Genomic DNA, 25,830 nt, shown 5'->3' with positions numbered 1-25,830 from the left:
AAAAGAGAAAATGAGCAACAGGAAATCTGGCTGAGGCAAACTGCAGGCACTGGGGCTCAGAACATGTCAACATGTGGCACCAGTGCTAATGAAAAAGGTTTGGCTGAATAAAGAGCTAATTAGGTAAAAATAATGAAAAAAGTCTCTGAATTCCCCAATTCCACAGAATTTGGTGATGGGAAGATGATAAATGTCCTCCTTTTGCCTTAAGAATTCGAGCTGCTGAACAAGAGCCATCTTTGTCTTTCAATTAGGTCAAATCTCTAGGGGTGGTTTCCTCACCTTCCTTCCAGCCCCGGGAATTCTGTGCCTGTGCTTTGGCATCCCCTGGTGTGCAGAGCTCCAGCTGGGAGTGCAGAGCTTGGTGTGGATGGAGGCTCAGCCTGGGGTTCAGTGTGGGTTGTGTCTGACTGTCTTTGAGCTTCGCTGTTTATGGATACTCATCTCATTCCTCTCTCTTCCCTTCCTGCCCTTGCTTCCCTTGCTATATCTGTGTGTCTTTAATGGTAAGACTCAAGAAAGTCTATCCACGTTACAATAAATAATTTCTTTTTTTTTTTTTTTAGTAAAGTTGTTGTACATATTTTGGCTGCCTTTGTCCCTTGGTGTCTTGCTTTTGTTTTGTAAAACACTCAGCTCTATATATACATATATATATATATATAAAATAAAAAAAAATCTATATATTTTTTACCAAAACAGAAAAGGCCCTTGGTGCAAATATTGTTCTTCCTTAAAGTATTTTGCATTTGTACTCCATGTTTCTAACATGTGGTTCTTGTTATCTTGCATTTTTAAAGCTTACCCAGTAGCACTTTAAGGTATTTGCTTCATTCTTAGAATTTCTTATTTTTGTAGTAAGGGAAGAATCTGGGTGATTTTTTTTAATGCTAATCCAAAACAAACCCCTTTCTCCCACAGCTTCCACACACTGCTCAGAACATGATTTAAGCTTCTCAAGAAAGTGAAGTTTTAAAATGGCATTTAAATGAAAAACTCATTTTTATTGTTTTGATTTCCCCCCTGCTGGTAAGCAGATGTTTTGAACTTGAATTGGCAGGAAAAGAGTTTAAGTTCACTAAATCAATTTTTTTTTCCAATAAAATAGTTTCCACCAGGTTTCCCCTGCAAGCTCTGCCATGCAGTGATTTCCCATTCCCTGTGTGTGACTGCACTGCACACGATGCTCCAGGAGAGGAGTGCCCAGGAGGGATCCACGCTTGGGGCCCAGCACCTTCCTGGCTGCAGCTCCTCAGCTCCAGCATTTGGGGTCCCCCTGGAGCAGCTCCTGGGGAGTCCCTCCAGGGAAAGGAAACCCAAAGCTCCAGCACAGAACCTTCCTCCCCTCTTGTTTTCTCTCCTCTTTTCTTCTCTCCTTTCTCTCCCCTTGTGTTTTAGCACTCGAGGCTCCTCTATTGAGTCTGTAAATATTTGATTTCTATCCTTACACCCTGTTTGCCTTTTTCAACCACCTCAGCGTTGTGCTGGTTGAAGCCGAGCCCAGCAAATGGCAAATCCACCACATTTGTGCCAAAAGCATCTGTTTGGTCCTGATCTCTCCATGAAGATCTGACCAAGTGGAAACATTGGCTGAATCACAAGCTCTTGAGCATGGGCTGAGTCACTGGGCTTCCATCTGCCCTTCCCAAGCTCGGCAGCGCTCGGGAGAACTCTCGGGTGCAGCAGAGCTCGTCAGCAGCAACTTCCAGCTGTGGTTCCCAGATTCCTCAGGGTTTTTCTGCAGCAGATCCTGGGTTTGCAGCTCTGCTCTGTCACAGCACCCGTGCCCTGGTGGCACCTCCTTCCCCAGCACCTCGTGTGCTCCATGGACAGAGCGTGAGCAGCCGGGCAGGCAGAGCCTGGGCAGGCCTGTGGAGGACACAGAGGTGGCTCTGGGGCTCTGAGTGCTGGCCAGGGAACCTCTCCATGCTGGGCCCTTTTGGGTTTTATTAAATCTTTATTAAATCTTTGAAGGCAAGATCACACAGTCTGCAAGTTGTTGTGTTTCCACTTCTGTTGATTCTCTCATTGTAAAAATGTACCAAACCCAAATGAAATTTTGGTTCTTGTTTGGGAGCTGCCTCAGCTTTTCTAAACCCCAGATTCTCCACTTGCTGCTTCCATTCCCGAGTACAATCTGAACAATGAAAGAATTGCATTGATTGTGCTCTCATTGTTGGGTTTATCTCGAGTGGGTGAGATTTCCTGTGTTTCATGGTCTGGGTATCGTGGCTCTCACTAACTGTAGATAGCACAGGGATGGAAACTTTGCCATTTTTGCTCGATAGCTGTGCCCTGAGCATCCCCCCACGTGGGTGGGCTCTGCTCCTGATCCCTCAGCACTGCTGGGGAGTGCAGAGCAGTTCAGAGTCCCTGCAGGAGCTCAGAGCTGATGCAGCCCTGCTGCCTGCACTGAAGGGCCAGTTCCTCTTGCAGAAAAGTTAATGGTTTGAAGTCACTTCTTTGTTGTTTTCTTTTTTAACCAAAATCTTTCAGCTTGCAAGGAAATTTGTAGCAATGCTCCTCCCTTCGAGGACAGTTACTCACTGTGTGTGTTCTGTGACCTGTCAGGAAGATCAGCTTGCACCAGTGTGGGGGTGTCACAGCAGTGGTGCCTTAAGGCAGGAGCTGTAGGCAGAAGTTTTATCTCTGTTAGATCCATGGGAAATATTGGGAAAACTGGATATATGTACACAGGAGACAGCTGTGCCTGCTTTGGAGGATTTCTTTTTAACCCTTCTCCCATGAAGTAAAACAAATCCCATGTGGTTTCTCCATGTGCAGGAAATGATGATGTCACTGAAATTAGTGAGGACCAGCTGATATTTCCAGCCTCATCCATGCTTTGCATGACAACTCGTACAATGAGCTTTGCATGCCTGTTTTGTTGCTTGTTAGTAATTTTCAAGAAGTAACAAAACTCTCAAGTTAGGTTTTGTGGAAGATTGTGCAACATGTTTGTTTATCCTGTATCTCCCCAGTCTGTTAACTTGCTCCTTTAAATTCAAATGGATACGGTGCTATGCAGATTCTGGCATGTACTACCTAGGTAAAGTTTTTGCTTTGTTTCCACAGTTGTAACACCTGAAATGCTTGCACATATATAAAACTTTAGTCAAGCAGTAAATTGTAATTTGTTTTTTAAGAACCACTTCTTACAGTAGTTTAATACTTGAAATTAAATGAAACTACTTTAGGCCACTACAGTTACCCATTCATTAGATGACTTCTGGTTTTACTTGGTTTTCTTCTAGAGAATCTACTTTAAAAAAAGAAATTGATGAAGAGAGAGCATCTTTACAGAAATCCATCAATGTCACTAGTGCCTTGATCACACAAAAAGATGAGGAACTGGAAAAACTCAGGCATGAGGTAAATGAGGAATGGATGATTCCCAATTTCAGTTAAGTTGCAGCCAGAGGCTTTGTGTGCTGGCTGATCATTTTTCTTTCACGTGGCATAGTTAAACCTCAGCATCTTCAGCTGCCTGTGCTGAGCCAGGTGGCTCCTGGCCCGTGGTTTTGTGGCTGTTCAGCCCTTGCTTCAAGGGCCCTGGCCTTGGTGCTGGAAGGTCCAAGTGTGGCCAAACAACTCTTGCAGATCACGGTGCTCCGCGGAGAAAACGCTTCTGCAAAAACCCTGCAGTCAGTGGTGAAGTCACTGGAGTCTGACAAACTGAAACTTGAGGAAAAGGTGAAGAACTTGGAGCAGAAACTCAAGGAAAGCAACGAGCAGCCTTTGACTGTAATGAGCCCCTCAGGTAAAGCGAGAGCCACCCCAGGGTCTGTGCCCTCAGGGCCTGTGCCGTTATTTCTGACTGAGCCGTGGTCACATTGTCCCTTCTTTGGTTTGTTCCTTTAAAGGTGATGCTGTTACTCTGCTTCAGGAGGAGATTGCAAGAGAGAAGCAGGTACTGGATGTGCACATGGGCATGCTGAACCAGCAGTGGGGCTGTAGGAGAGGGGGTGATTCCAAAGGCAGTCCTTACCGGGTTTTAATGGGCAGATTTATCTTGTAGCCCCTCAGCTTCTGAAGGGAAATGTCACTGACAGGAAATACTAACTCAGGTGATGAGTGATACAGAGAAACAAGGGAATGTGAGGAACAAGCAGGAAATGAGGGTGGCAAGTTGTGCCCTGCAGCCCAGCAGAGCACTCACTGCTCCTTGGCATTCCCAAAGGTTTCTTGGATGTGCATGAGGAAAAGCTGTGGCCCCGCTGAAGCTGGTGTTTGCCATCTTGGAGAAATGGGCTCCCTGAGCTCCTGGGTACCTCTGAGCTCTGCAGCTTTTCCTGACTGCAGAGCTGGACTCAGAACAAGGGTTGGCAGCAATGGAGAAGGTGCTCAGCTGGCACGGGGAGATGGGATTTGGAGTAGGACAGTCACAGTGACCTCAGGGGCCTGTGCCAAGAAATGCCTAGAAAATGTGTTTGGAATAGAATCACCTTCTGCTCATGCTAAAGCCTTTGTTAGATCACAAGTGTCAGGCACAGTGATTAAAAATGTCCTTCCAGTTGTGTAGCCACCAGAAGTGTCATGAATATACATTAACCACCAATCTTTTTCTGCTTTTCTGCTTCCCTGGATTCACCTGATGGCAACCCTTCCTTCCCCCAGGGCGAGGTTGGTTCCACTTCTTCCCTCCCCTGTTAATTTCCCAAGTGCTCCTCGGTCACATGGGGGAGGTGCCATCCCCTGCCCCTCTCACTGTCCTTGTCCTTGGCTCTCCTAGATCGACTTCCTGAACTCAGTGATAGTGGATCTGCAAAGGAGAAACGAAGAATTGAACTTGAAGATACAGAGAATGTGTGAAGCAGCCCTCAACGGCAATGAAGAGGAGATAAACAACTATGACAGGTACAGATCCTAAAGGAAACCTTGGCTCTTGTCTTGGGAATTGTTGGTAGAGCTGCTTGGCAGCTGCACGATGCTCCAGCCTGATCTCAGCTGTCAGGAGGGACAGACAGAGCTTTCCCTGAGTTCAGTGGTTGAATCCAGGGTTCTCTTTGCACTGTGGTGTAACTGGGGTGCAGGTGGTGCTCTGTAGTTATCAGTGCCAAGCACTGATGTATGTCACATGTCTGTTGTATGACTTGCTGAATCTGGCCCTTTCCAAGTGCAGAAGAGTCTTTGCTCCCACAAGGCTGTAGCTGTGTTAGGATGGGAAGAACCAATCCTGAGAAATAACACTAAAACCCATTTGATGTTCAAACTTCAGCTCTCTTAAGGGAAAAGAGAAACTCTTTTACCTGTATTTCTTTTAAATGTCTGTGTGCAAATATTTGCACAAACAGCGGCTTGTTCAGTAAATGTGGGTGTAGGGGATGGAGGGGGCACTGCAGGGTGGTGGAGAAGGGTTTGGGTCCTGTTTTTGGAGGAGCTCTGTGGCGTTTCCTGAGTCTCAGAGAGCAGGAGCTCACTGCAGGGCCGCGGGCTTTGCTCCGGTGTGGCAGAGGCATTGACTGGTGCTGTGCCGCCCTTGCAGTGAGGAGGAGAGCCTGTCCAAGAAGAAGCCGCGTCTGTTCTGCGACATCTGCGGCTGCTTCGACCTGCACGACACCGAGGACTGCCCGACGCAGGCGCAGGCGCTGGAGGAGCCGCCGCACTCGGCGCACCACGGCAGCCGGCGGGAGGAGCGGCCCTACTGCGACACCTGCGAGGTGTTCGGCCACTGGACGGCCGAGTGCAACGACGACGAGACCTTCTGAGGGGGGACAGCGCCCCCGGCCTCGCACCACCAGCAGCCGCCTGTGCTGAATGTCAGGACAAGGGACAGACCCCGCTCCCTGCCCGCCCGCTCCGGAGTCCCTACGAGCATAAAGATTTGGATCTTCCACTAATAAATAGCCCCTGTCCCTTTTTAACAAACGTCAGTGAAAGATGAATAAATGATTTAATAAGTGACTTTATGCTGTTTCTTCCCAGGTTCTGGGTTTGTCCCACCCTTAACAGGAAATGCCCCAGTGCTGTTGGATCTATTGGTGGGAAAACATGTATAGGAATGAAGCACTAGAGTTATATTAAAGCTTATTTAAATACCTTAAAAATATGCTGTTAATTTTCATATTTGCACTAAACCATTTTAAGGCTGAATTTGTACATTTAGATTTTTAAGCTTTTTTTTGACACTGGACTGAGTTTGGAAATATTTCATCTTTATTTTCATTTACTCCTTTGGTTGCGATGTCGCTCGGTGCCGTGAGCTCTGGGTTGTGGTTTGGTGTGAAACGTGGAAGTGACGCAGGTAAGGAGCTGCTGGGGGTTTTGGAAACCTGTATGCTGTGCACACCTGTGCACACCTGGAACAGTTTGTGGGCAATCCCTGTTTTGCATTTTTTCAGCTTCTATATAGTGAGTGTGGTGTGTGTGTATATATGCATATATATAATAAAGTTATATTTTGGAAAAAAAAAAAAGGTGTTTTCTTTTCTGCATTTCCATTCAGGGTGTGAGGGCTTTTGTATGGGGACAGATGTGCCCAAGGGCTGCACTGTAAATCACAGAATCTATCAACTGGGAAGAGACCTCTGAAACCAAATCTGACTCAACACCACCGTGTCAACAAGCCCAGGGTACTACTGAGTGCCACATCCAGTCCTTACTTAAATACCTCCAGGGACAGTGACTCCACTGCCTCCCTGGGCAATATTTAATCATCCTTGCAGTTAAGATTCCTCCTGATGTCCAACCTGAACCCCTTCTGGTGCAGCTTTAGGCCATTCTCTGTCCCTGTTCCCTGGAGTACAGCCTGAAACCCAGCTGTACCCTCCTGGCAGGGGCTGTGCAGAGCCAAAGGGCCCTCTGAGCTCCCTTTCTCCAGGCTCAGCCCCCTTCCAGCTCCCTCAGCCTCTCCAGGGGCTCCAGGCCCTTCCCAGCTCCGTTCCCTGCCCTGGACCCGCTCCAGCCCCTCACTGTCCTGGACAGGGGGCTCCAGGTGCGGCCTCAGCAGTGCCCAGCGCAGGGGGGAAGCCGTTCCCTGGTGCGGCCGCTCACAGTCCCGGCTGCAGCCCGGTGCCAGTGGCCACACACAGGGCACACACATGATCACACACATGATCACACACACATGATCACACATGGTCACACACACGACACATACATGATCACACACACGATCACACATGGTCACACACATGACACACACATGACAATGACGGTTTCCGGCCGTGCCCCTGCCGTTCGCGGCCCCGCCCCGCGCTCAGTGCGGCTGCGCGGCCCCGCCCCGCGGTCACGAGGGCTGGTGGGGCAATGGCGGCGCACCTGAGCTCGGGCCGGGTGAACCTGACGGCGCTGCGCGAGGCGGGGCGGCGCGAGCTGCGCGAGTTCCTGGACAAGTGCGCGGGCTCCAAGGTGGGCACGGCGGGGCCGGGGGGTCCCGTGTGGGTTCCTTGTGTGGCGCGGCCGCTCTGATCCCGCCGTCCCTTCCCGCAGGCCATCGTGTGGGACGAGTACCTGACCGGCCCCTTCGGGCTCATCGCGCAGTACTCGCTGCTCAAGGTAAGCCCCGCGGGGGCCGGGGGCAGGCGGCCGGGCCCCGGCGCTCCCGCACTCGGCTGACGGCCGTGCCTCCGCGCAGGAGCATGAGGTGGAGAAGATGTTCACGCTCAAGCCGGGCCGGCTGCCCCCGGCCGACGTCAAGAACATCATCTTCTTCGTCAGGCCCAAGCTGGAGCTGATGGACATCATCACGGACAACGTGCTCAGGTACCGCGGGCAGGGCAGCGCAGGGCGGCCGTGAGGAGGGGACAGGCGTGGCCCCAATCACCGTGTGCTTTGTTACACCTGTGCAGGGAACGACAGCGATGTGCGCACACCAAACCGCAGCACTGCCACTCTGCGGATTAAATGGGGGCGTGACACACCCTGGGCAGGGGGGCTTCACCTTGGCTGGGATGCAGAGGGTGCGTTGCTCCCTGCGAGGACGTTCACTCCTTCTGATTAGCTGGAATGAGCCTTGCTTGGATTGCTGTGGCCTTTTGGGAGCTGCAGGACAGCCAGGTTGCCCTGCCCTGGTGTCAGAGCTGTGGCTGCACTGGGTTGAACACTGACAGATCAGGAGTCAGCAATGTTCAGTGCAGCGTTCCTGTTTTGTGTGACTCCAGTGCCCCCTCCCGTGCTCGGTGCTGCTCCGTGAGCAGCGAGTGACCGAGTGCTCTGCTCCTGCAGGGAAGACAGAGGCCGCTCTCCGCAGAGGGATTTCCACATCCTGTTCGTGCCGCGCCGCAGCCTCCTGTGCGAGCAGTGGCTGAAGGAGCAGGGCGTGCTGGGCTCCTTCATCCACCGCGAGCAGTACAGCCTGGACCTGATCCCCTTCGACGGGGACCTGCTCTCCATGGAGTCCGAGAGCGCCTTCAAGGTGCGCGCTCACCTCCTCCTCGAGGGAAAGCAGAGTGTGGTTTGGTGCTGGCTGTTGGTGCTGGTGCAGCAGCTCTCAGAGGGTTTGTGAGTGACCTGCACAGCAAGGAAAGGCCTTGAAGAGCAAACCTGGCTTGATCCTGAAGCCTCAACTTCCATGCGTGTTTTCACACTAAATGCTGAAGGAGCAGTCACTACACTGAGCTGCACCCCAGTTCCTGCAGCTTCAGCTGCCAGTGTTACTGTCATAAATGGAGCATTCCTGAGGCCTAAAGCACTCAGTTGTCACAAACAGCACAGTTTGTGTTCCTGCACAGCCAGGGAGCCGTGTGCTGGTTCTCACTGCACTGAGCAGTAACAGCTGTCACATCCCAGCTGCATTTCCTGCATCCAAGGACAGGACAGTTTGGGAGTTTCTTGGCCCTCTCTGTCCTGTGTGTATCCCTATATGGCAGGGCTTGCAGCTGTAATGAGGTGTTGGGTGCTCTGATTGGCCTAATTAGCAGGACAGGGTCCTTCCAGTCACTTTCTTTTACTCCATCAAACTGAATTTGTGTCTGGAGTTCAAAAATACTAGAGTCTAGTGATCAAAACAAAAGATTTGATGTAGTGACAGCACAGGTAATAAGGCCCATATATGCCAACAGCCATAGTTTGTCCCCAGCCTATGTCTCCTCTGAACTGTTCACATGGACCCTGCTGTGCTGTGGAGGTGTCTGCATTGGATTGACATCTCCCATCAGAATCCCTCTTGTTCTTTAGGAATGTTACCTGGAGAGTGACCAGACCAGTCTGTACCATGCAGCAAAGGGGCTGATGACCCTGCAGGCTCTCTACGGAACCATCCCGCAGATTTTTGGGAAGGGCGACTGTGCTCGGGTGAGGCTGAACAAATGGATGTTGTTCTTTGGAACTGCCTTAAGGAGTCTTTGGTTAAATGCGCCTCTGGGTTTTTTTAATCCAGCCATGACACACACACCTCCTTTTTGCTTCTCTCTGATTAACCCGTGGTTTAATTGGTATTCTTTGTGGTGAGGGAGCAGCTTGATGTGAATGCAGAGCTTTGGCCATCACTGTTTTGCTGAGCTGCAGAGAGCAGCAGAGAAGGACTTTTGTTTTCTCAGTGTTGTCCTGCCCTGTCCATCAGCCAGTCTGTACCTCCTGCCATCCCCTTCCTCCACAAGCATGTGCCTGCAGGGCCCAGAGGTCACATCCATCTCCACCCTAACCAGACAGTGTGACTTCCTTGCAGCACGTGGCCAACATGATGATCAGGATGAAGCGGGAGTTCCCTGGGAGCCAGAATTCCATATTTCCTGTCTTTGACACCCTCCTGCTGCTGGACCGCAACGTGGACCTGCTGACGCCGCTGGCCACGCAGCTGACGTACGAGGGGCTGATCGATGAGATCTACGGCATCCAGAACAGTGAGTCCTGTGGGGAGGGGGCAGCTGTGCCGTGCCCTGGGCCAGGCTGCACGTGCTGGCTGGGTTTGTGCTTCACTGAATGTGATGTGGGAGCAGCTCAGCTGAAATCAGTGTGGGGGTTGTTCCACTCTGGCTCTTTTTGCCTGGGAAGGGGAGCCAAGTACAGTCCATGGTTACTGCAAGGGCATCTTTTGGCTGTTGGCTGCAGGCACAGTGACACAACAGGGAGTGTGTGAGTGGGAATGTTAATGTGTGCCTTCAGCATCCATCCTGCCTGGATCACTTGCCACACTGAGGGGACAGGGACAGTTTGTGAAATGCCATTTTCAGAATGCTGTCCTGCTCTTCAGGGGATAAGAAAACTCCAGGGAGGCATTTATGGGCTGTAATCCCTCCTGCTGGGCTGGGCTGGCTGCTGGGCTGCTCCCAAGCCTCTCTGAAAGCAGGGCAGCTGGCACTCGGGTTCTGATGTTCTGATGTTTGTGTAGGTCCCTGGCTGAGTGCAGGGAGACTCTCCTTCATTAACACACAGGCACTGAGTAGTTTGAGTGTTAATATTGCTGTTTCCAGCTCAGGGGACACATTTCCACAGCCTGCTGATTTAAACTTCTGCTGATGTAGTTTCAGTCCTTACAAGGGTTATTTCCCTTCATTTGGTAGCTTATGTGAAACTCCCTCCTGAGAAGTTTGCCCCAAAGAAGCAGGGTGAGGGTGGCAAGGATCTCCCCACAGAACCCAAGAAGCTCCAGCTGAACTCTGCAGAAGAGCTTTATGCTGAAATCCGAGACAAGAACTTCAACGCTGTGGGGTCAGTGCTGAGCAAGAAAGCCAAGATCATCTCAGCAGCCTTTGAGGTGAGGCCTGTGTCCAACAGTGAATCAGATAATTCACAGTCTGAGTTCAGCAGGGCTGGGACTGGCAGCTCAAGCTGCCCCCACAATAATCCCCCTCCAGAGAAAAATCAGGAAGCTGTTCCAGTCTGTTCCCCTGCCCTGGGTGAGGTCAGCTCCATTGGACTGTTCTGAGTAGATCAGAACACCTTTTAGTAAGCCTGTAGTAATGTGGTTCCTCATTTCTCCCCACACCTCTGTTCTGGGGATTTCCATGCGCTCAGAGCTTGCCTAATCCAGCCTTGTGCTGTGTGAGCCCACAGATCCCCTGACAGGAATTGTTCTCTTCAGTCTGCAGGAGTCAGGTGCTGCCTCCCTCTGCAAGGAGCCAAAGGTGATTTTTAGTGTGCTGATCAATTCCACTTGGCAGCTCTTGGTACCTGTTCATTGAAAGGTGCTTTTCCCTTCAGGATGCAGAGAAAAAGCTTTAAGCACTAAAACACCAGAATGTACTTTCAGAGTATTATGGCTGGCATCAGAACCAACAGAAATGTGCAAAAGACAGTTGTCATGCAGGAGGTTTGAACTGTAAATTCATGCTTGTCACAGACAAATCTGGAGAGCTGTGTGGGGCGTGTTTGTGGTTTTGCTGAAAACATCCTGTTGATGATTCATAACTGAGATCCCATATCTTATTTTTCTGACCTCAAGGGGATTCTCAAGAGAACTTGTTCACTCTTTGATTGTATTTCCTTGGTGGGGCTTTTTTATCTTAACCTCTGCCACATCTAAAAGGAGGTAGTGGTATTTTAACTGAAATACTGAGTGCTCAGCCTCATCCCCCAGTGCAGCTCTGCTTCTGCACTATTAGTGCTGGAGGTGCTAAAGATGGATTGTTCATACTGCTTGTTAAAAAAAGAGAATTCTAAGAAATTGTCAGCAGTAATAGGTGATAATGAAACAGCAGCATATTGGCAGCAGAGGACTTCAGTCACAGGCTCCATCATGACTCTCCTGCCTGCACTTGCCCATTTAAATCCCTCACACGAGTCAAATTCTTTCTATTTTTATTCCAAGTTGCAGCAAGAGGCAAGAGGCCCAAATGCAGTGGAGGCCTCTGGGGCTGAACTCTGCATGGTGCTTCAGCACATCCTGCCCCAAACCCTGGCATGTTGTTGCCACCAATAGAGTGCATGGCAGACCCTGGCAGCCCAATTCCTCAGCACCTTTCACTCCTGCTCCAAGGGGAGACGTTCCCCAGCTCTGACAGCATTGGCCTGGAGCTCCCTGTCAGCCAGCAAAGGAATTCCTCTCTGTGTGAGAAAGGGAGTTTGCCCTGGTAGGGAAATTGTGTTAGTATCTCTAACTCCCTGCAGGGAGTGCAGTAATAATTCCTCATGATAAAATGACCTGTTTGGTGTTACTAACATGAACAAGGCCTAACCCCAGTGATGGATTTCCTCAGGAAAGGCACCATGCCAAGACTGTTGGAGAGATTAAGCAGTTTGTGTCGCAGCTGCCCCACATGCAGGCGGCGAGGAGCTCGCTGGCCAACCACACCTCCATCGCAGAGCTCATCAAAGACATCACCAGTGAGTAGAACCATTGAAATCCACAGGATGCAGGTAACCTGGTGGACATCACTCAGCCTGGCAAAAACTGGCTTTGCTCCATCCAGTGCATCTCTGCTGAAACATTAATTGTGAAACATAAGCTGTCCGTTGCTCTTGTATTGATTTTCATTCTTTTCCCAAAGCATCTGAAGATTTCTTTGATAACTTAACAGTGGAGCAAGAGTTCATGTCTGGAATAGATACAGACAAGGTAAGCAGATAATGGCAATTAGCCACTCTTACATTTTCAAAAAACTTTTTTTTTTCCATTTGTTTTTTTCTGCTTTTTTGTTTCATTTTGGTTTTTTCTGAGAGAGGAAACATCTGATTTAGATGATGTCCAGTGAAATGGATCTGAGTTACCTCTCACTGCCTGTACACAGCTGGGGTGCCTGACCTGTCCAGGGGCACCCCATGCTCTGAGGGATCAGTGGAACATAGAAGATGGTTAATAGGAATTTTTAGGTGCAAAGTCTGGCTACTGAGTGAGGGACTGCTCTAGGGAGAGCCCAGGTGGAACCAGATGGTCCTGGGCTGCCTGGAGAGCAGCTGCTCCTCTTTCTTGCAGTTTTGGAGAACCAGGCAAACCAGCTCTTTATTTCCAGGTCTGATGGGGACTTTAACAATTCTTTAAATAATCACTTATGTATTTTATTTAACAGGTTAACAATTATATTGAAGACTGCATAGCTCAGAAACATCCATTAATCAAGATCTTGAGGCTCGTTTGCTTGCAATCCGTGTGCAATAGTGGGCTGAAGCAGAAGGTTCTGGACCATTACAAAAGAGAGATTCTCCAGGTTAGGCTCAAACATTTGAAGGAATAAATTCTTGAGAAAATCCACATGAAATCTTCAGCTCTCCACTTCAATTCTAGACAGAGACATCTTAATAATGTGCACAGAGGGAGCACTGGGTTTCTGTTTGGGCAGATACCTGGGAGGTGCTTTTGTGTGTTACAACATGTAGATACAGAGGTTTATATCACTTTTTACTAATATTATTTCAACACTCTAAATTGGATATACTCTATAGAGATCTTCACCAAAAAGCTTTTTTTAAACAAACATCTGTTTTAAACAAACATCTTTGCTTTTTTTTTTCCCTGTTTTAAACACTGGTCATGGGATATTGCCATGGTATTAAAGGTTATTTCTTCATATTCCAGACTTATGGCTATGAACATATATTGACCTTAAACAACCTGGAGAAGGCTGGACTCCTGAAACCCCAGACAAGTGGCAGGAATAACTACCCAACAATCAGGAAAACGCTGCGCCTGTGGATGGATGATGTTAATGAGCAGGTAATGGGCGCCTCAGCAGCACACATTACCTCTAAGTATAAAATTATATACAGCAGGAAAGTCTCCTTTTTTATTTAATGTTTCTGACTCCTTTGAGGTAGCACTGACGTGCTGTCCCCTCCCTGTGTGTGTCCCCCAGAACCCCAATGACATCTCGTACGTGTACAGCGGCTACGCCCCGCTGAGCGTGCGCCTGGCGCAGCTGCTGGCGCGGCCGGGCTGGCGCAGCATCGAGGAGGTGCTGAAGATGCTGCCAGGGCCCCACTTCGAGGAGAGGCAGCAGCTCCCCACTGGCCTGCAGAAAAAGCGTAAGTTTGGGTTTGCTTTCCTGTGGTTTACAAGAAAATATGTCTGTCTGTCTGAGCAGGGAGTGAGGAAAACTGAAATCAGGGCAGGCAGAGTCAGGTCTGTCTCATTCCCCTGTCCCACAGCAGTGTTAGACTTACCTAACCCTCCTGTGACAAATGGTTTAACTTCTCATCAGAGTACTAAAATAAACCCTAAACTTACACTGTGATTTGAATAAGTAATGTTATGTGAAAGAGCATCAGCATCACACTCAAACAGAAACACATCCTGGGAGCAGACTGTGGATTTCTGTGTCCCAGCCTCTAATTCAGGTCACTTGAATTTGACTGACATTTGATTCAGGGCAGTTGTAAATTCAAACCAAGCCAACCTGGACCTTTTTTGTGACCCCACAGGTCAGCACGGTGAGAACAGAGTGACCCTGGTGTTCTTCCTGGGCGGGGTCACGTACGCAGAGATCGCCGCGCTGAGGTTCCTGTCGCAGATGGAGGATGGGGGCACTGAGTACATCATTGCCACTACAAAACTCATCAATGGCACTACCTGGATCAAATCCTTGATGGAGAAACTGGAGCCTGCCCCTTTCTAGGGTGTGTGTGGTGAGAGACAGTAACTGTGAGAGGCCCTGTGTGACACAGGCACTCAGCTGGCACAGCTGCTCTGTCAGAGAAACACAGCAGTGAAGCTCTGCTGGGACCAGCGCGTGACCCTCGTCCCTTCTGCACTGGTGTTCCAGCTGTCTGTGGAACTTCCACACAGACAAGCAGGGTTGGAAGGCACTAATGATAAACAGTGGGGAAGAGAGAGATCCCTGCTCATGTTCTGACCTGGCAGCCAAGGGCTGGGGCAGCAGGAATGGGCCCTGGTCCTTCTCTGTAGCAAATTGCTGCTTTTTTTCTTTCAGTTGAGCTTTGGTGGGAGATGTGATTTCTGCTTTTTACCCCTCTAAGGTGCTGAGGAGGCAGGATGTTCTCTATTCCTGACTTCATCCCAGTATTCCCAGGCTGTTTGTCTCTCTCTGGTGCCTGATCCATTCCATGGGTGCACTGGCTGTGTCAGAGATGTGTACACAGCTGTACCTGTGATCCTCGAGCCTTTTCCTTCCCTTGTGAGGTGACTCCTTTGTCCTGGTACACCCACCTGCCTCTGGAAGGCTCCTCCAGACCATGAATGACATCAGTGTGTGCTGAGTTTCTGGTTGAAGACACACAAACAGTCCCTGTGTGGGGGCCAAAAATAGCAAGAGCAGGGACCCAGTAAACAGTGGGTTTTGAACAGACACTTTTTTCACCCTGTCCAGGTTATAAACTGTGGTACTTGCTGTCACAAGCTGTTGTAGAGCTCAAACTTGTACAATGGAATTTTCCACGGGCTTGGTGGCTGGGCCCAGCTCCTGAATGCTGAGGGGAAGGCAGAGCAGGGTCTGTGGTGCTGCCTGTGCTGGGCTGGGCACTGTCAGTGTGCTCACAGCCACTGGGGACTGTTCCACACTCCAGTTCGCTCTTAAACACAGCTAAAACAAAGCCCACTCTTCACCTTAAATCACTCTCTTAGCAAACATTTCTGCCTTGGTTTTCATGTATAATATGTCCCATAAATCCCTCAGTTTTTCCAGGTTGTCACAGCTGTTACTGTGGGTTTTGGTCTGTTTTATTTTCTAAGAAGTCTTATTTTCTGCCAAGTCAGACCCTCCATGGAGCCCCTCTATCTGTTTAACTCCAGCTGACTTATTAAATGAAATAAAATCAAGATGTATTTAATCTTTTTTTGGAAATGTTTGCACTCTCTCTAGAATACAAAAATAAAATAAAACCCTGCACTGTGGTAGCTGTATCCTTGTCTGCCTGTCCCAGGATAACTGAATTACTCAAGTTGAAACTTTTTCTGACACCCAGGTGTTTTTTAATGAAGGCTCACATAAAGTGTAATTCTGTTCTGCCACCTGTAATACTACATCAGAAGTGGAATTTCTGAACTTTTGAAGAAAAATACAATTTCAGTCAGAGGAGACTTTCAGGTGGGAAGGCAGCTTGTAGACAGACTTAACAAAAACATGGTGCAACCTCAGTGATGTAAGAAGAGCAAACATGGATTGTTTGCTCTGCAAGTTCCATTTAAAATAGCTAATTTCAGAGTATTTAAAAGGAAAACTGAATTAGGTTTGGATCAAAAATTAGATGTTACCTTGCAGAGAAAAACAAGAAGTTGACTCAGAGCAACAGAGTGTCCTTGGGTTGGTCTTGAAGGGTTTCTCTAGTATCACAATTTCCAGATTTTTTTTTTTTTAATTAAAATTTAACAGTTGATCTAATCCCAAGGAAATACTGAGCAGGCTGGTTTCTGAGCTACACCACAGGTGAATAAAGGAAACACAGAGTGGCTCACCTTTCCCTGGCCAGCAATCTGTAACACTACAGGCAAAACTTTTTTGGTTAAGAGTTCACACCAGACACTTGGTAAACTCTGAATTCATCACCAACATTGCAGCCTGGCTTTTTGCAGCCTGCACCAGAACTGTGTAACCCCTGCACCAAGCCAAAGCCTCTTCCTGGAACTATTCAACAAGAAAATCAAAGCCATCCTGACGCTGATCAATTCCCTGGAGGAGCAATTACTATTTAACAGGCTTCCTGAGCAGCTGATGATGTTCTGCTTCTGTCCAAGGCCCTGCTGACCATGTGGGTAATAATTTGATAACAAGAGAACCTAATTAAATTAAGGGACCATTTTCTACATCATAATATCTTTGTAGGTAAGAGATTTGATTTGCAGTACATAATCTTCCTTCTCTGCTGTCTACATTACTAAAAAAAAAAAAAAGAAAATATTACCCAACCTCTACCCCAACCCCTCCACTTTCACTTTTCATACATTATCAGAAGCAGTTTTGCTAAGAATAAACACAGAGCCTGGCTCCCTCCTCCCCTCACTGCAAAGGAGCTGCATCATTTGAGCTCTAAAAGGTTGGGATGACTCCTTGGGAGGGAGGGTAAGGGTGACACTAAGCAGTGACCTGGGGACCATGCAGGGATCAGGCTGCCCTCAGCCCTCAGAGCTTTGGTAAAAGCTCCTGGCTCAGCGTGCACAGCCCCACCCTGGGGATGAGCCCCAGCTGTGTGTGAGGATCCTCCTCCCCCAGTGGCTCCCAGAGCACAGAGTGCCCAGGGGACAGAGCAAGAGGCACTGCAGCCTTCGAGATAACAGAATGAAAGGTGCAAGATAACACAAGGTTTTGTTAGAGGCAAACCCCACATCTCAACTAATGCAGATTTTGGTGACTCCAAGCCCTGGCATTGAACTCTGGAAATGCTGTTGGCAAAGCCCCCAGGGGAAGGGGAGTGTTTGGCTGCTCCGAGCACCACGAGCACCACGGCGCTGTCGGATCATAACCGGTGCTGACCACACCTAGAGCTCAGTCCTGCTGTGGGCTGCACACACACAGCCACAGAGTGCTGCTGCTCCTGGATCATCCTACAGCACAAACCCTGCAAAGGGACAGCTGCAGAACCAAACTAGGGAGAAACACCAACTTGCTGAAGCACAGCCCGTCATCTGCCTGGGTAAGCAGTTTATTTCTTTATCAGCATCTTTCTAGATAACCAGAAATCTCGCACAGCCTATGGAGAGAAATCTGTAACGCTCTGAACAACAGAGAAACAGCAGCTGGTTTAAAAACGCTGTAACTCCTGTACTGTATACAGGTGCCTGAGCTTGGAATGGAATGGCTGAACTCATTAAACAACACCAAAAAGTGAATTCCTTATGACAAGAGCTCTTTAAAAACCATTCCAGGCAGCAGGACAGGAATTCAGTTTAGTTTATCTGGCTTTAGGCTGTTCAGAAGATAAATAATCCTTGTGGGTTAGTTTTTATCCTAAGTCTGATTTTAAACTCCCTTTTCGTGCTTGACCAAGAGCGTCAATACTGTTGATCAGGCACGGTTGCAATCAAAATTTAAAAGAACACGTAAATGGAAGAGATAATGGAATGTTTTAGGTGGGTTTTCACAGCTTCAAATCTAAGAAGCCAGTGACTTTAGGGGAAAAGTTCAGATTTAATTTAAACTAACAAATGAGCAATCACTTCCAAAGCAACGCGTACATATGACTATACAATACTGCTAGGAGATGAATTCTAAGGCATCTTACCCCATGTCTCCCATTAACGTTATTTTTAACGCAAGATATAAATATTTGCCTGTGCAAACTTGTATTTAAGCCTCAGTTTTCGTCATTCCTAAACAAAAGGCTCGGTTTGTGCCAGTACCTCCATTAGATGCAATTATAGAATTAAATATTAATGGTGGCTTCCTTGGAGGAATTGACCACTTTGATCAGAACAGGCTGTTGGTAATGCACCATCAGCGCCGCTCTGCTCCTGCCCTTCCTGGAGGCACAGCCCCAGGGGAGAGGTCCCAGGAGCCAGCTGGACTCTGCAACACCCCCGGCCTCACCCCACGGCCGTGCCCACTGCCTGGCTCTGCATTTCCACCTGCTTCCTCACCAGTCCTGATCTGCACACTTTGATCAGATCCCAAACCCTTTAACACCTCAGCAGGGTTTTGAACAGGCCCACACCAGTCACTAACAATCTTCCAGGCGCTCACAGGATTTCTCCCCGTGGCAGGGTGTGAAACTCACCTTGTGTGTCTGCTCCAGGCGCGGCAGGAGCAGGGAGCAGCCAGCCCCAGGGATCTGGGAGAGCCATGCCGGACTCCTTCGCCATCCACTTCCTCAAGGTGCTGCGGGAGCTGCTGGCCTTCGTGCTGTTCAGCTACACGGTGCTGCTGGGGGCGCTGCTGCTGGCCGGCTGGACCACCTATTTCCTGGTGCTCAAGTGAGGGCTCTGCCCCTGCTCCTGCTCCCACAGCTTTTCCAGAGGCACCCACGGCACAGCTCTGCACACGGGATGGAGGCGCCTTCCCCCTGCGCCGAACCTGCAGGAGCTCTGTGCTCCCGCTGCCTCACCGCACTCTCATTTTCCTGTGTAAAAACAATAAAGGTTAAAAGAGAAAAGGTATCCCTGTGCATGCACTTTACAGATCCTTGTGGCTCTCGCAGATTCTTTGTGTCTCCTGGACTCTGAACTATTCAAAAGCCTCCCAGCAGTTTTCTCCTGAGATTCCCACCCTGCCGAGCGCAGCACAGGGGATGGCAGGGATGCAACACCACTCCAACATCTCAACAAACAAGTCCTGCCTTGTCCTGCTCTGCCTCATTAAGGGTGTGAAGGCAGACACACAGAAATTACTTGTAATTTGTTTTAGAAGTTCTGGAAAAAGACATTTCAGCTCAGCACAACGTTCCCCTCTCCCTACAGTTTTCTGAGGTACAGAGTTGTTACCTGGCGCTCTCAGGTGTGCCAGGCTTTAGAACAAATGTTTAAAGCACAGAGTTAGATTGAATATGTGTGCTACAGCACTGCCTCAGTAAAGTAACCTGCACTGACTGAGTGTCTGAAAACAGGAGAGAGAGCAGGAATTCCTGCTATAACTAAAAAGAATAGCTTTAATTTGTTAAGGCCATTTTGTGTGGAATTGCACAGGAAACCTTTGGCGGAGAAGGTGGAGATTATCACTAGCATGGAACTACCCAAAATCAAAGCAGCATTGTGTACTTTAGAACAATAAAGTTGAATTAAACCAGGGCTGTGAGGAGCACTGCTGTCTCTGAGTTGGTGGTCATGATCTGTCCCTGCTGGAATTCCCTTTTACCCAATGGAGCTCATTTCAACACAAAAACAAAGTTGGATTTTTCAATTTCTTCTTTATCTGCTCAATTTCAATATTTTCTGCTCAATGCCCTCATGGCCCATAAGTTCCACATTCCTTTTGTCCAAATCCTTCTTCCCAAGCTTTGTTCACCTTTACCAAATCTAATGTCACTAAAACACATCAAGCCCTAAACTTTACCAAGGCCATTCCACCACCAAGTAATTTGGTTTTCTATGACCTGGACATCACTCAAAGCTTGTTGTCTGCTCTGTCTCACAGATTAAATATTCTTATCCGGTTTGAAAGCTACAAAACCAAACACCAAAGAACAGCCCGTTCTAAAGAGAATTTTTACACATTCCACATTTGGTAACAATTAGACAAGACCTCGTTTCATAATCTCCTCCTCCTTCCCAGCAGCTGGGCAAATTGTTGCCTGCTTCTGACCCTATTTCTGATGCTGGGCATACCGGCGAAACACAGAGGAGGTGTCGGGGGTGGGGCCGTGCCGGCGGAGGGGCCGCGGGGACACCCCTGGGGACACCCCCGGGGACATTTCCCGCTCGCTCCCCTCACGCTCCCGCCGCTGCCCTCACGGCCCCGCGCGCCCTCGGCACGCGCCGGCGCTCTGCGCACGCGCCGCGCTCGGCCCCGCCCCCAACCCCGCCCCTGCAGGCGCGCGGGGTGACGTCATTTCCCGCGCGCCGGCGGGCGGGCGGGCCAAGATGGCGGCGGGCGGGCGGTGGCTGCGGAGCTGCTGCTCCGTGCTCAGGTACCGCGGCGGGCGGGGGGAGAGGCTCGGGGGGACCGCCCGCACCGCGCTCCCCACCGGCAGGCGCTAGGATAAAGAGTATACGGCATAAAGGAAGGAAAATCCACCACCGGTTGTTTTCATTAAATTGCTGTAGAACAACAAAAAAACCTCTCATTGCTTTGTGCTTCTGTTTTTGCGCTCGAGTATTTCCGTGATAGAGCCTGACCCCAGGGCATTTGCACAGCTTGGGTTGTAAATAAAACTGGTCACAGAGACCCAAGTGTCGCTGGATTGTAACAAACCTGTCACATTTCTCACCTGCATGTACCACACGCCACTTTTAAGCATGTTTTTTAACCGGTTTTCCAATATTATTGACTAACAGCAGTGTGCCCATACCAGCTAACATAAATTTTCTCTCTAGAAGTATTAATATTGCACTAGTTACTGTGCTTGCCTGTTCTTACACTTATGATTAAACAACAATACGAAATTTGAAACAAACTTACTCATCCGATGTCACACAGCTGCATCACAGAAACCTGGCACAGACAAGCTCCCCTCGAGCAGCTTCTGGGTATTCTTCTCCTCGCTGGTCCCTGTTTCCCACCCCACACTGGGATGTTTCTGCTGCTGAACTTTGCCTGTATTTCCCACACCACACTGGGATGTTCCTGCTGCTAAACTTTGCCTCTTGCTTTTCCAGGCGCAGCCTCCCCGTCCTGGCCAGCGTCCGGCAGCGAGGCCTCGCGGGCAGGAGCGGGCAGTGGCACCGGGCCGTGGGGCTGGGGGTGGCCCTGTGCGCTGTCCCCGTCGTGGAGGTACCCCCAGCACCCCCTCCTTGCACCAGTTTAACCCCCAAACCCACCTGCCAGGCCTGGTTCTCCCCCAGGATTGCATCCTCAAGGAGAGCTTGGCTCTCGCAGCTTTTCCTCGCCGCTGTGTTTGAGTGGTGTCCGTGGGGAGGGTGATGGCGAGGTGGCACAGGGTGACACGAGGTCACACAGGGTGACACGGGGGTCTTGTGTTGCAGCAGCAGAGCTCGGGGTCCCTCAGCAACGATGCCCTGATCAGAAGAGCCGTGTCCCTGGTGACAGACAGCACGGCCACGCTGCTCTCCCAGACCACGTACGCGCTGATCGAGGCGCTCACCGAGTACACCAAGGTGAGCTCACACCTGGCAGCCCCACTGCTGCTGCTCTGCCACTGGCTGCACCCCTTAAACCACGCTCAAAATGGGCTTTTGCAAAATTAATTTAACCCAGGAAGTGGGGGGTTGAAGATGTCAGGTCCCTCGGGAGCTGTGGGGTCACTGTACTACACCAAATGTGGAAGGTACTTTTAGCTTTGTTAAACTGTTGCTCTTGGGTTAAAATTAGACAGCCCTAGAATGGTTTGGGGGAACCTTAAAGTTCATCCAGTCCCATGAGCAGGGACACCTTTCAGTGTCCCAGGGTGCTGCAAACCCCATCCAGCCTGGCCTTGGACACTCCAGGGATGGGGCAGCCACAGCTGCTCTGGGCACCCTGTGCCAGGGGCTCCCCACCCTCACAGCCAAGAATTTTTCCCTAACATCCCATCCAACCCTGCCCTCTGTCAGCATGAATCCATTCCCCTTGTCCTGTCATTCCATGCTCTTTTAAGAAGTCCCTTTTTTTACTTAGGCAAAATGACCCTGGAACTCAGAACTGGGGTGAAGAAACACATAACAATTATTTATATTACCTGTGTACTGAGCTTTCTGTTCTTGGGCATTTTATTGCCCTTCTCAGCCTTTCTAAGGCCATGAACTGAGTTCCATCAGAAGAATGGCATGAGCCATACTGAAGTCTGAAACAAGAAGACACAGTTTTAATTTAAGTGCTGATTTGAGTAAAGTATTTGCATTCCAGTTTACATCCTGGTCAGTACAGTATGGAGAGTAATTTTGCTAATTAACACTGAGCCAACACCAGAGCTGTGCAGGCTGTCATGGTAACTGTGCAAAATGATTCCTTGACAGGCAATTTATACCCTGGTGTCTCTCTACAAGCAATACTCAAATCTCCTTGGGAAAATGAACTCGGACGAGGTGGATGCGGTCTGGCAGGTGGTCATAGGAGCCAGAGTGGATGTGAGCAAACCAACCTCCCTCACCATCTGCCTCTGCAGCCCTGCTCTCACAGCTCAGGAGAGCTCTCAGGTGTGTTACACCCTGTTGATTCTTTCTCCCAGATGACCACCAAGCAGCAGGAGTACCTCAGGCTGGAGTCCAGCTGGATGACGGCGCTGCGGCTGTCGGAGATGGCGGCAGAGGCTGCGTATCAGTCAGGTCTGAGCCTCTGCCCCTTGTCCCTCTGCCCCTTGTCCCTCTGCCCCTTCTCCTTCTGCCCCTTGTCCCTCTGCCCCTTGTCCCTCTGCCCCTTGTCCCTCTGCCCCTTCTCCTTCTGCCCCTTGTCCCTCTGCCCCTTGTCCCTGCCCTTGTCCTCTGCCCTTCTCCTTCTGCCCTTGTCCCTCTGCTCCTTCTCCTTCTGCCCCTTCTCCCTCTGCCCCTTGTCCGTCTGCTCCTTCTCCTTCTGCCCTTGTCCTCTGCCCTTCTCCTTCTGCCCCTTGTCCCTCTTCCCCTTGTCCCTCTGCCCCTTGTCCCTCTGCCCCTTCTCCTTCTGCCCCTTGTCCCTCTGCCCCTTCTCCTTCTGCCCCTTGTCCCTCTGCCCCTTGTCCCTCTCTCAGCCCAGTTCAGACACACAGTGTACACACCACAGATGACAGCTGGTTCCTGCATTTTAGAGGTGCTGAGCACGTACATTCTGGTTTTGGCTGTGAGTCTGTAGGTGTGTTCTGAGTGCTAGGCCTGGAAACTTCACATGTGGTTTAGGTCAAGACTAACCATGGCCAAAAATGTCTGAGGGAAGAGTTCAGTTATTTTTAAATGCAAGGCTCAAACACAGTCCTGGGAGCCACAGAACCAAGGCTGCCTATTAATACAGGAGGACTTTCCAGCTGGATTTAGTTATATTAAAAAAGGAAAAGATATTAATTTGGGGTTTTTCTCCCTGAAGAGATTTGGATTTTTCCTCCCTAAGAGCTCTGAGACTGAGTTATGGACAGGTTTGTGGTAAATGGGCAGAGTTACTGGAGTGGAGAAGGGAGGGAAAGCAGTGAATATACAGAGATTCCCTCATTCTGTAAGTGGAGAAGACCAGAAGTCTGTGGGAGCATGGGAGAAGGACGGTGGGAATTCAGCAGTGCCACAGGTATTCCCACTGCTGTGGGTGCCAGGATGGGATGAGGACTGAAAGGTTCTGGCACACAGGGACTGGGCTGGGCTGAGCTCTCAAACCCACTGGCACCAGGTGATCCCTCCTGTCCAACCCCAGCTGTGTCCCACCAGGATGGGAGAATTCAAGGGAGCAGTGACACCTCAAAGCAGACAAAAGGCTTGAGGAAAATGAACAGTATTGAGCACTAATACAGCCCAAGAGCCCTCACCACACAGCAAGCAGATGATGATCCCACCCATCTCCTCAGCTGAAGGCTTGCCCAGGCTGTGCTCCTGTGACCCAGGGTGCCAATCCTTCCCTGCAGGTGCAGACCAGGCCTCGGTGACAGCCCGCAGCCACATCCAGGTGCTGAAGTCCCAGGTGCAGGAGGTGAGGCTGCTGTCCCAGAAAGCAGAGACCAAATTAGCTGAAGCTCAGACAGATGAGCTCATCAAAGCCCGAGGAGAGGACTCCTCATTGCCACAGGGTGTTTTAGGGAACTCAGATGATGACCCTTACCTTCGAGAGGACTGAACAGAACTGAGCTCTCAGGGTCAGTCACACATGGAACAGTCCCAAGCTCTGAAGTGTGGGATAGTGTAAAACTGCTGAAATAAGCCTGTGATTCCATTTTTTTTTCCCCCCCAAAAAGGATTGCTTTGCAAATCAGGTATTTGGAAGGCTTCGGTTTTGTTTGTAACTTACCTTGTTTGTAATACTTTTGAATTCATTTATTTAAATGTTTATCTATGCAAATGTGAAGACTGTTATCAGGGATGGCCTGGTGGTAATTGTGTCTGCTGGAGGGTCCTGCTGCTCCCTTGGTGTGTTTGTGGGATCAGCCAGAGAAGTGTATTTAAAAATCCTTGTTTTTAACCTGTCAGGTAAATGATGTCTGTGAGGAGATGCCTCTATTAAACTGTGCAAAAGCAGCTCGTTGTGGGTGTGTCCATTTGGGGAGGAAATTAGGCCTTGCTTTCTGTTTGAATTTAAAAGTTTTTAACCTCTGAGTTGGCAGCTGCACCAAATTACACTGAGCTGCAGTCAGGGGAAATATTTGCTCTGGAGCTGAGAACTTCCCATGGAGTCACCCAGGCTCTTGGTGCAGTTTTGTTCAGCACAGCAAATTTATTTCACCCAGAATCACCTCTGGGGGAGGTTCCCCAGGAAGCAAGGGGGAGGTTTGATTTTCAATATATTGTAGTTATAAACAGAATTGTTTTGGCAGCTGCTGTGTACTGTTCTACAAAGCACTGAGCAAAAGAGTTTTACATATTTGAATGCTTCCCAATGCAAGTTTCAGGACATAATCTTAATTATTTCTTTGCAAGCTTAATGTTTCACTGCAGGTTTCAAAACCATGGGTGTCCTTCACTTTCATTTCCTAACCTGACAGCTGGTGTGAAATTTGCTTTGTAAAACAGCATCCACTTGAACTTTATCACTGATGATTGGATCCCCATCTGCCAGGCTGTGTAAGAAAACAGACATTAATCAAAGGTTTTTCACCACAGATTAGCATTTGATGTATCTGTGTCAAGGTTGGTGTTACTAAATTGAGTTGTGCCTGAATTTTCTTACCTGCAGCATAAGAGGTGTCTCTTTTTGGCTGCCTTTGGAACAAATGCAATCTCAGGTGCACAGCACTGTTCATTTATAGATTAGGTAGTAAAAAGAAAATTAACAAACCATTTTTCCTTGCTCCTCACTGGTGCTGCTGTATCCAAGGAGGATGGAACCCAGCTCAGAGGGAGCTGCCTGTGTCTGCTCTGGGCTGGAGCATTAGGGAAAAGAACTCCTGTGGTGAGAGGATTACTTGGGTGGTGGCACAGCTGAGCCCTCAGGAGCCAGATGCAGTCTCAGGTCAACCTCTAACCACAACTGCTCTACTTTGGTGCCTTGTGCAGTTGAAGAACATCTGCCAAGCCCTGCCCCGAGTGCACAAACAAGTTGTGTACCTTTCAGGATGCCACAGTAACTTACTCAGATGTTTGCATGGCACTGCCAGGAGCCTGCAAAGCCAGGAAAGCCCCTCTTCCCCTTTCAGGGCCTGCTCCCAGCCCTGCTGTGACCTCACTTCTTGTTTCACTGCACGTACTGCTCTTCCTGCCCGAGAGCTGTTCCCACACACGTCCAGCCCAACGTGACTGGAACCAAGCAGGCAGTGCTGCCGAATCCAAGTGGGGGTGAGAGGCACAAATCACCCCAAAGCAGGGCAGAAAGGAGTCCCTCACCTTTGTCAGGAAGCGAGAGCTGCCAGCTGGGGCTTAGCCCACACACCTAA

General features: G+C 49.5%; 4 protein-coding genes across 6 annotated transcripts in view; all 4 read left to right on the top strand.

Moving 5' to 3' along the window:
• The window catches only part of CLIP1 (CAP-Gly domain containing linker protein 1), a 60,125-nt gene extending 53,709 nt beyond the window's left edge, over positions 1-6,416 (top strand). Inside the window, exons 23-28 of the mRNA XM_064726701.1 lie at positions 801-821; positions 3,255-3,372; positions 3,601-3,760; positions 3,864-3,919; positions 4,733-4,857; positions 5,486-6,416. Of these exons, the coding sequence (XP_064582771.1) occupies positions 801-821; positions 3,255-3,372; positions 3,601-3,760; positions 3,864-3,919; positions 4,733-4,857; positions 5,486-5,708 (703 nt within the window). The 3' untranslated portion in view covers positions 5,709-6,416. The remainder of the gene's footprint in view (positions 1-800; positions 822-3,254; positions 3,373-3,600; positions 3,761-3,863; positions 3,920-4,732; positions 4,858-5,485) is intronic.
• A 786-nt stretch (positions 6,417-7,202) lies between these two features.
• VPS33A (VPS33A core subunit of CORVET and HOPS complexes) lies at positions 7,203-15,673 on the top strand. Its single transcript, XM_064726702.1, has 13 exons — positions 7,203-7,350; positions 7,432-7,497; positions 7,577-7,704; positions 8,167-8,356; positions 9,118-9,234; positions 9,608-9,782; positions 10,443-10,636; positions 12,078-12,204; positions 12,369-12,436; positions 12,888-13,025; positions 13,394-13,531; positions 13,671-13,839; positions 14,236-15,673. The coding sequence occupies exons 1-13, from the start codon at positions 7,249-7,251 to the stop codon at positions 14,427-14,429; spliced, it is 1,806 nt and encodes a 601-aa protein (XP_064582772.1). The 5' UTR covers positions 7,203-7,248; the 3' UTR covers positions 14,430-15,673.
• Positions 15,674-16,843: 1,170 nt separating this feature from the next.
• Positions 16,844-19,476, top strand: LOC135454626 (uncharacterized). 2 transcript variants are annotated; one of them, XM_064726926.1, is made up of 2 exons: positions 16,844-17,400; positions 18,499-19,476. In XM_064726926.1, exon 2 carries the CDS (start codon positions 18,546-18,548, stop codon positions 18,678-18,680), a length of 135 nt encoding a protein of 44 aa, XP_064582996.1. In that variant the 5' UTR covers positions 16,844-17,400; positions 18,499-18,545; the 3' UTR covers positions 18,681-19,476. The 2 variants fall into 2 exon arrangements, with proteins under 2 accessions (XP_064582996.1, XP_064582997.1); XM_064726927.1 differs by having other exon boundaries at positions 16,940-17,400; positions 18,467-19,476.
• A 775-nt stretch (positions 19,477-20,251) lies between these two features.
• On the top strand, positions 20,252-24,478 carry DIABLO (diablo IAP-binding mitochondrial protein). Of its 2 annotated transcripts, none has more exons than XM_064727012.1 (6): positions 20,252-20,325; positions 21,014-21,128; positions 21,341-21,472; positions 22,310-22,420; positions 22,522-22,618; positions 23,872-24,478. In XM_064727012.1, the coding sequence occupies exons 1-6, from the start codon at positions 20,279-20,281 to the stop codon at positions 24,078-24,080; spliced, it is 711 nt and encodes a 236-aa protein (XP_064583082.1). In that variant the 5' UTR covers positions 20,252-20,278; the 3' UTR covers positions 24,081-24,478. The 2 variants fall into 2 exon arrangements, with proteins under 2 accessions (XP_064583082.1, XP_064583083.1); XM_064727013.1 differs by having other exon boundaries at positions 20,269-20,325; positions 21,344-21,472.
• Positions 24,479-25,830: the final 1,352 nt, after the last annotated feature.

Source organism: Zonotrichia leucophrys, chromosome 15, assembly GCF_028769735.1.
Source record: "Zonotrichia leucophrys gambelii isolate GWCS_2022_RI chromosome 15, RI_Zleu_2.0, whole genome shotgun sequence".
NCBI lineage: Eukaryota > Metazoa > Chordata > Aves > Passeriformes > Passerellidae > Zonotrichia > Zonotrichia leucophrys.
The sequence above is the reverse complement of the archived record's forward strand: the minus strand, read 5'-3'. Positions and strand labels throughout refer to the sequence as shown.

Bases quoted from the DNA above. Each gene is read 5' to 3' on its own strand.
- VPS33A (XM_064726702.1), top strand. From the start codon at position 7,249: ATGGCGGCGCACCTGAGCTCGGGCCGGGTGAACCTGACGGCGCTGCGC. The intron at 8,357-9,117 runs GTGCGCGCTCAC...CTTGTTCTTTAG, and splicing joins AGTCCGAGAGCGCCTTCAAG to GAATGTTACCTGGAGAGTGA. The intron at 12,437-12,887 runs GTAAGCAGATAA...TTTATTTAACAG, and splicing joins CTGGAATAGATACAGACAAG to GTTAACAATTATATTGAAGA.
- LOC135454626 (XM_064726926.1), top strand. From the start codon at position 18,546: ATGCCGGACTCCTTCGCCATCCACTTCCTCAAGGTGCTGCGGGAGCTG.
- DIABLO (XM_064727012.1), top strand. From the start codon at position 20,279: ATGGCGGCGGGCGGGCGGTGGCTGCGGAGCTGCTGCTCCGTGCTCAG. The intron at 20,326-21,013 runs GTACCGCGGCGG...TTGCTTTTCCAG, and splicing joins AGCTGCTGCTCCGTGCTCAG to GCGCAGCCTCCCCGTCCTGG. The intron at 21,473-22,309 runs GTGAGCTCACAC...ATTCCTTGACAG, and splicing joins CGCTCACCGAGTACACCAAG to GCAATTTATACCCTGGTGTC.